This window comes from Gambusia affinis, linkage group LG04, assembly GCF_019740435.1.
Source record: "Gambusia affinis linkage group LG04, SWU_Gaff_1.0, whole genome shotgun sequence".
Classification (NCBI taxonomy): domain Eukaryota; kingdom Metazoa; phylum Chordata; class Actinopteri; order Cyprinodontiformes; family Poeciliidae; genus Gambusia; species Gambusia affinis.
Window position 1 is genome coordinate 30,733,791 of NC_057871.1, and position 12,690 is coordinate 30,746,480.

General features: G+C 39.1%; 1 protein-coding gene across 1 annotated transcript in view; it reads left to right on the forward strand.

Moving 5' to 3' along the window:
• Positions 1-441: 441 nt before the first annotated feature.
• grin2ab (glutamate receptor, ionotropic, N-methyl D-aspartate 2A, b) overlaps positions 442-12,690 on the forward strand; it is a 139,967-nt gene continuing 127,718 nt past the window's right edge. Inside the window, exons 1-2 of the mRNA XM_044113123.1 lie at positions 442-608; positions 1,512-1,730. Coding sequence (XP_043969058.1) covers positions 591-608; positions 1,512-1,730 — 237 coding nt within the window. The 5' untranslated portion in view covers positions 442-590. The remainder of the gene's footprint in view (positions 609-1,511; positions 1,731-12,690) is intronic.

Below are 12,690 nucleotides of genomic sequence, written 5' to 3' on the forward strand. Positions count from 1 at the left end.
GAGCGGAGGCAAGAGTGAAAGGAGAGAGGGAGAGAGTGCGCGTGGATTGTTTTCTCTTCATCCTTCTCCCTCTCTGTGTGTTTTGATGTTATTTGTGACGGAATCCCCCCTTCAGTCTCTAAGAAACCGGAGAGAGGCGCAAGAAGAAGGAGGAGGAAACGGAGGAGGACAGGAGAGGAGAGGAGGTGGAGGAGGAGGCGCGCGCGGACCTGTCCACGAGCCCTCTCACTGCGGAACGCGCGGGGCTGCCGCTGGAGATCCCCAAAAAAACAAGCGCTGTTCTGGGGTCTGACTGACAGCCGCGCGTCAAACGGCTTCGGCTAAATGGACCGCTTCTGACGCCTCAGCCGTACAGGAAAGGCTTTCACTACCTTACCGGAGGAGAGGAGTGAGAGAGGTGGCGGCAGCGGCGGAGGGGGGGTGGGGGGGCGGCAGGTCTTCAGAACCAGACAGGTGGATTTAGCAGTTTTATGGTGCCCTTCTGGACGGAGAAGAAATGGATGGATTAATCTGACGAGGGAGACGTGTGTTATTCCCACCCGAATGGAGTAACAGGCTGCAATGTCATCTCCACCTGGCCGCCTGGAGAGATGTGTCACGGGAATGGGGTGAGAAGATTTGAGTTGTCTTTTATTATTATTATTATTATTATTATTATTATTATTATTATTATTATTATTATTATTATTATTATTATTATTAGTTATTAACTCCTGTCTTTGAATGTTTGGCGACTGCTTTGCCCGGCGGTTTCCATTTAGCCTAATTTCTTTCGCCTTCCCTCTCAAAGTGGAGCATAGCGGCAGGTTCGCTCTGTCGTTCGTCCGAGTCCTCGACACACAACCTGCTGCATGCCCTACATAGAAGGAGAGGAGCGTGAGGGGAATATTCACTGAGGAGCCACAGGCTGTTTTTCCACTCTCATTTTTACACACTCACACACACACGCACACCTACACACACACACACACGCACCCACGCGAGCGCGCGCAAACACACACACCCACCCTCTTTCTCTCCCCGTGTGTGTTTCTCGCGGGCAGAAACATTGCTCCCCTCTAACGTGTCGCTCACCATTCCATCTTTAAATGTAAACGTTTTCGTCACTCGAGCCGCGCGTTCCATCCAGTAATCTCCCCTTAGAAAGAGCCGCACAACATCAACAAATATATAGGCACATGTGCGCAGAAACGCACCGATATGCGCACCCGATGTAAGCTTTTTAGGCTGCAAACCAAACAGCTTGAGTCATGAGGAATGTGTGGGAATGACTCGATGCAATCGACTGGCCTTCCTTAGATTGACAACTTTTTACCAACTGGCATTAGAAATTTAATGGGATTTAGCTCATCTCTATGTTTTATCTTGTAAAATGCCTACAGAGGAGAAGTCTGGTGAAACTGGCCTTTTAAAAATAGTGGATTGAATGCGACCACAAAAAAGCTCAGATCAACATGTCTTCCCAAAGCCGCAGCTTTCATAAATATTTGGTCTCCTCTTGATTTTTCCAGACCAAGTTTCAACACTTTTCCTCTGGTTTCACTGATGCCGTGAGAAGAAACCAAAATGCCAGCAAACCTACAGGTCTCCGCGGCCCCCTGCGCGGGCCCTCACACTACAGGAGCACAACCCAGCAGCAACATTCCACGCTCGGAATCAGAAGAAGAAGGTGTAAAACGTCCACAGCCCCGACCCTGCAGCAGCTGCCACGCTTCTTTGTGACACCGAAGGTAAAGAAATAACTGGTGAAAAAAAAAATCGTCTCCTCTGCTCGCCGCTAAGGGGCGCTGTGGCACCACAATATACCCCTTTCATCAACCAACCTTTTGCTGCTGCTGAGGATGAAAAAGCCGTGTAATGAATTCATATCTCAAATTGCAGTTTTCAGGCTTTTGAATGCAGTCACGTTGTGGAAACACAATTTATTGCGTTGTCCTCCGTTTTTCTTTTACATGCCAGATCTAAGTCACAAAGCTTTCTGAAGGCTTTACACACACACACACACACACGCACACACACACGCCCACACGCACACACACACACACACACACACCCACGCACGCATGCATTCATGCACACAGATGTTGCATGTGAGAAGGTTCCAACACCATTTGAATCTGTCAAGAGAATATATACAGGTTGGCCATGAATCCCATAAATCTCCTTCTGTAAATAAATGGCGCACGTGGTCAGGGCAGCATTCTTAGGGAGGCACATATTGCTGGTACTGCTCATTTAGGATAAATTACCATTCATCCCACCATTTCAAAGAGAGCTGAAGGGAGACTGACAATTTGCTCTGTAGTAGTCTGTTTTCTTGAATTGTGCAGATGTTACAAAAGGAGATCAGTTCTTTAAATATTTCTGGCTGTGACGTCATTGCACCTCTAAAACCTCAACTGTGTTTTCGTAAGTCAGGCCTACTTTTTGCCTGTTCACTTTCTGCTTGCTGTTATCACTCCACAGAGCATTGCTGTGCTCTGCTGTTAAGCAGCCGCTGAAACACATCTTAGAAGGAAGCAAAATTTTCAGTGATGTCATGCATACTGTATAGTGCCAGGCTCTTTTTTTTGTGGCTTCCCCATGACGTAGTCTTGAAGCAATATGTCGAGAAGTATCTCACTGAGCTGTTCACTGAGGCAGGGCCGCTGTTGGTAGAGCAGGTAGATTCCCTGGGAGCCAGAATGGTTTGTCACTATTGCCATTTGTAAAGCTGGGTTTGCCAGTTTTAAATGGACTTTTATATCTTGTTACACAGCTTTGAAAATATATATAGATTTATTACTGACACTAGATCAATACAGATGGTATATGGTATAAAATAATAAAAATAAATAACAACAAAAAACCATCTAAGCAGATTTGTTGTAAAATTGTGTTTAAAGGGCATCTGCATGTAGGAATAGAGAGAGAGTTCTTGCAGAAAACAGGCTGTAAAAGTCAAGCATTTGTGCCACCCTAGTTTTTGTGTTTGGGATTTTAATACTGTGTAAAAACATTTATAGTCTGAGTCCAGAATTAGCCTAAAATCTACATATGCCAGCAATGTAGATTCAGAGTGCAGTCATGCAAAAGCGCTCTTGAAAAATACATGAGGGAGTTTTTAACTCTTTCAAACAATTAACTTTTGTTGCAAGATGCTGAAACATTAAGGCTCACTGTGATTTTGCAGTGGCACAAAAAGTATCCAAACCCCATTCTACTGTTTTCCATTTTGTCAAATTAGGACAAATCTCAACGCATTCTATTAGGATTTTTTTTTTGTGATAGCACAGTTGTTAATAAAAATAATTGTTAAAGAAAGTAGAGCATAGTTTTATTTATTGTATCACTTTGCAAATCAAAATCTGAAAGACAACACACTGAAAAAAATAACTCTTTGGATGAACATAAAAAAATCATGGAAAGGATTTTCACCTGATTACTTTGCTTTATTTCAGCACCATGTAATTCTGTTACTCCTATTTAAAGCAAATGCGTTAAGTCAACTTAATTTATTATTGTTATTCTAATTTAAATAAAATGAATTGGCTCAACTTTTGTTATTATGGTTATTCTATGGTTGATTCTAAATCAAACGTGTTGGCTCAACTTATTTAATTATGGTTATTCTATTAAGTGTTGGCTCAACTTAATTTATTATGGTTATTCCAATTTAAAGCAAATGTGTTGCCTCAACTTAATTTATTAAGGTTAATTCAACTCATTTACTATAGTTGGACCCAATGTAATTTAAAAGAGCCAGGCCAACTAATTTACAATGCCTTGGACCAAATAATTTACTTGACAAAGATTAATGGCAATTTAGTTGAAACCAACTTTTTTTTTCTGAAGAGATTTTGCGGCACTAGCGGCTCGTATATTTTTGAGACAGTAGGCAGACAGGGTGAGGACATGCGGCAGAGGTCGCTGGGACTGGGAGTCAAACCAACGATGTCCACATTGAGGACTAAGGCCTCCAAACGTGTAGGATGCTAACCCCCTGCACCACCACAGCACGCCCGAGAAACCAACTTATGTTACAGTGATACCTTCACACTACTTATTAAGTTGATCCAACTTGGGCGTGCCGTGGTGGCGCAGGGGATCGTACAACCCATATTTGGAGGCCTTGAGTCCTCGGCGCGGCCGGCGCGGGTTCGACTCCCGGACAATTGCCGGATGTCTTTTTCCCTCTCCTTCCCCCTTCCTGTCAGCCTACTTGTGTAAAAAGGGACACTAGAGCCCACAAAAAGACCCCCTGGAGGGGTAAAGAAAAAAAAAAAGTTGATCCAACTCATGAAAATTAAGTTAGTTCAACAACAAACATGCTTCATGCTGAAAGAAAGCTATTTAATCGTGTGGAAATCCTTTCCATGATTTAATTACGTTAATTTAAAGACAGTTTTTTTAAAAAGTCAAAAACTTTTTTTACAGTTCTTAAATGCCAATAGTGCCCTGCAGAGAAAAACAAATATCTATAGTTTAATGTGTAACTAAAACCGCTTTGAAGTTATGTCGCGTGATCTTCCATAATCTCTCGTGATCCCCTGATCTTGCTAGACCCTCTTCGGAGGGAAATGAATCTGACTAAATTGACAAAAAAACCATTGTCTCGCACGAACTCGTGTGATATCCCGTGATCTCACTCGTTTTCTTCAGCACAAGATAATTCTGAATATAATGAATCATATTATCTCAACATGATTAAACTTCATAAACGTGAAGTTGTTGAATTTCATGTTTATCCAACATGATTGTATCACCTTTTTGTTTGAAACATTAAATTATGTAGTTAAAAGTACATGATATTCTTTTGTTAATGTGATAACCCCCTAAGTTCATTTTTTCCAGTGCAGCTTACATTACGTCCTCCACAAATTCCCAATTGACTGTAGATTTGAATTTTGACAGGGCGTTTCTAACACATGATAAGTCTGAATGATTTTAACCATCCTGTTTTTGCTCTGGCTGTATTTTCTTTGGGGTCAATGTCCTTCTGTAAGATAAAATTCCTCCAGTCTCAAGTCATTTCCAGCCTCTAACTGTTTTTTCTTCTAGACCTGCATGGTATGTAGATCTATTCATGCTTCCATCAACTCTGACCAACTTCACACAGTGGGGATGCTATGCTGTTTATATGTAATGAAATGCATAAAAAATTATAAAAATAAATTTCTTTTAAGTCATTGTTAAAAAGAAATTAAACAATGACTCTTTTCTCAATGCATAGTATGTAGTTAAAAAGATTTGATCTAAGTAGGAGAATGAAGACAAAATAGGAACATGGACCTTCACTTATAATATTCTGAAAAAGCCCCACAGACATTTACAACTGTGTAGGTGTGAATTCATGTATCCAGGAGAGAAATGTCCTTGTCACCAGTGTGGTGGATACAAAAAATATAATTCTACTGCTTCTTTTCTCTTTTTGACTTTACTTAATAATAAGTAAGTGGTTATAGTTGAAACATCGACTATAACCAGTTTTTATCCATCACCTCTCCCAAACCAGGAAGTCTCTCTGAAAATAAGAGTGACCTTTAGCTGAGAAAATAAAAAAAAAAAATAATAATTTGCCAACATGGAAAGCAACACGTTGTACAAATAGGATTCCCAAGGGTGAATTATGCCATCACTACATTAAGAGTTCCCTACACCTTCCTGTATTTGCAGTTCCTGATATTTATAAGAGCTACAGTGACTAATCCTACTTTTTTATTTTATTCTTCATATAGAAAGAACAAATGTTCCAAAACTGAGAACATCTTTAATTCTCTCACACAGCCTTTACTTGTCATCATTAAGTGAAGTGGTTATTTTGTCACAATCAACTAAACTACTTTCTCTTTGTTTTGTTGCTGCACATAATCCTGATGCAAAACACACTAGTCAAGAAAACTTGGTTTGGTGTTGCCCTCAGTTGCTTATTCCTTTACTGCTGGATGAATGTAAAAACTGATGTCATGCAGCGCCTTTCTTTGTACTTACAACAGCAGGTCAAATGCCACTCGAGAAGATGACAATGAGGGTTCACATTTTCCTTTCCCCTGCAATTACCCATAAAAAGCACTGAGTGACATATTATAATGAGTAGTCTGACCCCCGCTAATCTTCTGTATAGTGATGTGTGATGTTGCAGTTTTAGACAGAAGTTAATAACATAAAAGCCTATTATAAATGTGTGCTATTTAATCATTTAATCAAAACACAGTTGGTGGTCTCATTTAATGACTTAGTGAGCCCTGGTGATATTAAGTGGGGTTTGACTAGCGCAGTTTTTTTTAAACAGATCATTTTATAATGAAGATGACTGTTGAGGATATGTTTCTAGATGCAGTAGAATAGCTTCAAGCCTCAAGACATTATTAGTGCTTGATACTCTTACTAAATTGAAAATTCCTTGCAGAACAGACAGGTCGGCCTTGTTCAGTTTCTAAGCAAGAAGATAAAGCCTGAGTGTGTCTGTGAGAAGTTCAAATACACTGATGAATTTATCTATTTATTTCAGATAGACAAAAAGTAAAAACTGAAAAAAAAGCAAATAATCATAACATACAATTTTGCATAATGTGTTCAAAAATGAGCAGGTAGGAGATACAAAACCTTATGATTTTCTGCCTGTTTCATACTCATCAACCTACAAACATTTAAATCTCTCCACACTGATGAATGTCAGAGAAATGTTTGGCTTTCACTACCTGATACATTTCAACTGTTCTTTTTAAGGGGACCTGAGTAGGTGGGAAACTATGTCCAAAACAATAACTGGGTCCTCAAGATTCTGGCCTAGACCTGGCTGGAGATTTGACCATTCTTCTTGGTGGAACTGGCAGAGCTCCATTCAGCTGGCTGGTGTCTGGCAGATGCCCCGCTGTTTAAAACCCAAAAACAACCCACATTGTTCTTGGGTTGAGGTCAAGGGCATTCCAGAAGCTTGGTGTTAATTTGAATTGTACAGTCCAAACATTATTTTATGTGCATTGGGTATCACTTTTTTGAGGAAGCATCCAGTATGATTCAAGTTCCAACCAACAAGTTCTTCGTTTGCAGTGAAGTTGAAGAATTTCAAGATAATCCCTTCTTTTCATTATTCTGTCTGTAACCGGTCATTTGTGTCCTTGGGCAAGACACTTCACCCACCTTGCTTGCTGGTGGTCAGATGTGTTGATGGTGTGTTATGGCTGCCTTGCTCCTGTCAGACTGCTGCAGGCAGCTGTGGTAGCAATCTGTAGATTGCTATCATCAGCAATAGGGCTGTGACAATTCCTCAAATGATTTGAGTACCTCAATTATTAAAATTCCTTGAGGCAAATGATCTATCTTGAAACTTTGTTAAATTGCTTTACTGTTTAGCGCACGGTGTTCCAGGAGGGTTATTATTTATGTTGCGCAATGTTCTCTCTTCTGCCTGTGAGTTTTTGATGAGTGCTAAGTGCTAACAACATAGTTGGGTCTGTGGCATCCGAGGGGATTTAACTGACTGATGATAATGTCCAGGTTTTTATTGTTTTTTGGGTGACCAATAGGCATCCTTAAAATTATTGGCGGTATGCATGAAATACAACAGTCTTTCTCCTCATGACTGGTTAGACCGACCACATGGTGGGTGTGTTTATATAGGTGGAGTGGAGAGTGGTGCAGAAGGAGATGGAACACAGTATCCATCCATCCGTCTGTCCATCCATTCATCCATCCATTTTCTAGCACTCTTGTCCCTAGTGGGGTCGGGAGGGTTGCTGGTGCCTATCTCCAGCTAGCGTTCAGGGTGAGAGGCGATGTCACCCTGGACAGGTCGCCAGTCTGTCGCAGTGGAAAACAGCATATTGTACTGTTTTATAACTAGGATCAAATGGAAAGTGTGTGCGATTGAATTTAAATTTTTTTTTTGCAAACTGTCTTGAAATGACATTTGTTGTGAACTGGTGCTACATAAATACATTTAACTGAATTGAATCAAATATGAATTGAATAAATATCCAGAAATATGCAAAAAGGTTGTTCAGGGCTGAAAAAAGTGTGGTTTGTTTGAGAGCTGCACAATATTAGAAAACCTTGTGATGGCAATAATATTGGTAAATATTGTGATGACAGTATCAAGGTTACTGTGTGTTTTCATCACTCTGTGACCTTTAGCATTTTGGCAATGTCCTTTGTGTCTGGTGTGAGCATCTGCTGTCGCAAGACTCTGTACAACAGGCTAAATATTACACTGGCATAAAATAAAAGTTGAGAACACTTTGAATATAATAGCCAACAATTATTGCACACCAAGCTGTCCTTTGTGATATGAACACTACGCACACTGATTTTGCGACAACGATATATTCATAACATATAGTGCAGCCCAGTTGAGATTAAAATCTCTGAAATACCTTCATGGGGTTGGATGTATATATTTTTGGACCTATTTAAAAATTTGACATAATGTGAATTAGAGGAAATTGGCAATAGATCGAAACTTGCAAGCTATTGTTGTTTTTAAAATTTCTCTAAGTTGCTCACTGCATAATTATCACACCGTAAAAAACGAGTGTCTTCAAATGGATCCTTAAAGGCACATAATTAACATGACAGTACTGTCCTTAGTGAGTTTTTTTTTTTTTTTTACTTTTTGCTGGTACTGCATATCTGAAGTCTACACCATGACTCTGAGCCTAAATTATACCTTTGAGCTCTATTTATTGAGCTTTTTAGTGTAAGAAAATGTATAAAATAATGATTATGGTTTATTCAGCAGCATTTGTGAGTGCAGCTTGCTCTGCCCCTGACTGTTACTGCTTTGACCTGCATTTCTCTTTATGATTAAATTATAATATACGGCACACAGTGCTTTCTTGAATTTTTAATGGTTCTAAAGTCTTTTGATTGGCTCTAGATTTTAAAGAAGTGGTATCCAGTTCCATCACACACCCTCACAGCGTTTATGGAAAAAGATTTAAGTAATCGCATTAGAGTAAATCTAAAGAAAATGGATTTTTACTCCTGATAAATGATATACTTGCTGCTCAGGTCAGGATTTAGATTTGAGCATAAATCAGTACACAGGCTTGGAGTGAGTCTGAAAATTATCAGCGTTTTTGACGATCCAAAGAAGGATACCTCCTAATACTGAAAATCAGGATAATCTTCATCCTGCTTGACTGGTGGTTTCATGGTGGATTTAGATACACGACAAGCTTAATAGGCCTGTAACCAAGAAACTGCCTTCTATGCATCTTGAGCATAAATTTGCATTTCATATTTTTAATTTCAACAACATATTTGTCATAGCAGTTTCAACCCCACTGGCTCCAGTGCAGACGTAAGCATCAGCTGCAGGGTTTAAATTATCCCATAATTCCTTACATTTTTATAAATGTATTTAAATTAATGCCATCTTATTATACTACATTAACTGTTTAGAAGATTTTGAGATCATATTTAAGATACAATATTTCATACCTTTCTCCTCTTGGTCACATAAATCCTTGGCTTGAAAGAACACCATAATTGATACAGTTTGGTTCTATGGACAGCAGTGATAAAAGTTTAAGGCAGGTTTATGACTTTTATTGACCTGTATTGACAAAAAGTCAGGCCTGAAAAAACATGTGAAGGTCTCAGTGATTTAATATTGATCTGAACGCAGCAACTGTAATTTTGCCGTTTAAAAAGAACTACTGTACATTAGATTGAATATGTAAATATTTCAAAAGGTTGATTATCACTTGTCATGAGGAACACGAATGTTGTATTGATTTGGTGCCTTTAAATATTAATTGGAGCTGTTCTTTTGCCAGGGCAGAATTACTTTATGACAAACAACGTCAATGAACTTAAAAAAAAAAACAAGATCGGATTGCAAGAAGTAATCCACACAGGCTCAAATACGTGTCTCTTATAAATCATTACAACTAGAAACTACTGATCCGGCCTGAAATTTGGGTGTAGTGATGGACTCAGAGACAGTTAAGACAATTAATAGTCTGAAGAATATTTCAGGATTAAAGGACTAATGTCTCAGCAAGAACTAGAGATACTCATATGTTTGTCTTTACTTACATTGATTACTGAAATACTATTTTCACAGGTCTGCCTAACAAATCGATCAGACAGCTTCAGCTGATCCAGAAAACTGATGCTGGTGTTCTCAATAGAACCAGGAAGATAGAGCACATCAACTCGATTCTAAAGTCCCTACACTGTAGCTCAGAGAATAGAAATTAATGTACCATTTTACCATAGAAACACATTGATGTGATGGCTGACGTCCAGTGATCCTTACCATGGACACACTTTAAGACTTTTTTTGGTTTTCGCAAAACACAATGAGCCATGTAGTGCTAGACTTGTTTTGATTGCAAAACTACTCAGAATGACCTAGGCTATTGTCCACTTCCAGACTCCAGTGCACTTTGCTTTCACAAATGCATTTGATCCGCACCAGGGCTCACTTAAACCGAGAATTTTAGGCAGACCAGAGTTCACTTTGGTCCGCCTCCACATCTCACAGAACAAACCTGAATGCAGCCTTAATCAATGTTAATGCTAAATTGACTTCAATCTGGACAGTGACACTGGTGTTTCTACAACTTCCAGTTCATTGTACGATTTACCCTTTTATGGTTTCTTGTTTGTCAGAACAGCTGGAGGTAGGCACCAGCACCCCTTCTGAGCAAAATGGGAGAAGGGAGTAGGAAAATGGATGGATGGATGGATGGATGACAGTTTGGATCTCCTTCCAGACTCTTGAATAACTTGTTCTTAAAAAATTGTTTATTTGAACTGAAAATACTGGAATCCTTCCTAGATCTTCTTGGTGGACTTGTATTGGTCAACTCAGTTAGTGAGTTACAACAATGTATGTGAAGTATGTAAAAGCTTGTATGTATGTGCAAATTGTAACTAGTCCATCAAATGTTCTAATAAAATATGTGCACCATATTCTCATTAAACATTGTTGAAGTTTCATGTTTTACAATGATTCCACCGTTTACAACAATCCCACACCCATATAACAGTAATGCCCCTCCAGGCAAACAACTTAATGGAAGTGCATAAATTATTCCCCCTACAGAATACAAGAAGGTTTATATTTTTCTATTGTGTCAATGCTCACAACTTTAGAGTCATTGTAGTAGGAAACAATTTCTTATTAGGAAGTCTAGTAACCAGGAGCGACACATTTATTTCGATAGATGTCTCTCCATCCACTTAATGAAGTAGGTCCAGCTTGCAGCCATTTTAATGATTGTTTTGGACTGCAGTTGCTCCCTGGTGAAATATTTCACATTTGTTAAAGTCCCTTTTGCCTGACTGAAAACACATTTTGGGATTATCGGAACTATTTCATAAAATCCGCTACTCCTTGTCACTGGAATTAAGGTAATTGAGCTACAGAGGCTGAAGGAGTTTTGTAGCAGAGAGGAGTCAAAAAATGTCTGACACTTAACAGATTCTAGCTGGATGGAACAGCAGAGCTTGGTGAGAATTTTGTTTGGGTGTCTCAGCATTTATATTTGGAGAAATGAAAAAAAAGCTCTATCTAAGATGATTGTAAAGGCTAAAAGGCTAGAGTCAGTAGTTATTGTTATAAAAGGAAATGCACACAGATATTTTTTCTTTTGATGTCACTTTCATCTATTTAGAGCTTCCAGCTTTCAAGATGGTGGAGTTTTCATTTTGGATTGTAACTCCCCTGCTGGGTCTGTTTGAATAACATGGTTGTGAATTAGCTTGATTAGTATTAAACACAACATGTGGTTTTCAGGGGGAGGATATTTCCAGCAACATAAGGTACTTTTTCTGCTACCTTTTATGATGCCTTTATCACTTTGCCAGAGGAAAAAGGGTTAAAGGGTGCCTTAATGTATCCAAACACCCACCCACACCCACACACAGATAATGTAAATATATATATCAGCCATTAAATTATGACTTCCAGACAATAGATCCTTAATGCTCCATTGATTGTTGGGTGTTTTTTTTTTTTGTGGACCCTGCCCTGGATACCTCAAATCACTTGTCATCTTCTGGTGGAGGAATATTTAGCAACACACTGGTGCATCTCAATATTGTTAAAATTATAGCTATATATCTATATCTATATATCTATATATATCTATATCTATATATCTATAGATATAGATATATGTTAATGTTTGTAACTGTTTTGTTTTATGTTGCTGCCTATCATTGCCAGGTTTTCCTTAAAAAAAAAAATCTCATTTTAAGGCAGACCTGGCAATGATAGGCAGCAACATAATCTCAATGGTGACTACCTGGTTAATCCATCCATCCATCCATTTTCTGGTCACCCTTGTCCCTAATGGGGTTGGGAGGGTTGCTGGTGCCTATCTCCAGCTACATTCCGGGCGAGAGGCGGGGTTCACCCTGGACAGGTCGCCAGTCTGTCGCAGGGCTACCTGGTTAACTCAAAGTTAAATAAATAGTTGAAAAAAAAAAAAATCTCTATACAGAAACACAATGACTTAATCTCATGAACGTTTGCATCAAATCCTGCTTTTTCTTCCCAGAGTTATGACTGGAACTTGTAGTTAGCTGCATTACTATCCAATCAAATTTCAGTATTTGTGTGTTGCTAGGAGCCCAATCTGCCCGGGGCGGTCAGAATCATTACTGCAGGCCTATGCTAGCTAAACAATATAAATATACATCACCAGCAACCAGCTGCTCATATGTGAATTGATTTTATTTTATACACAATAA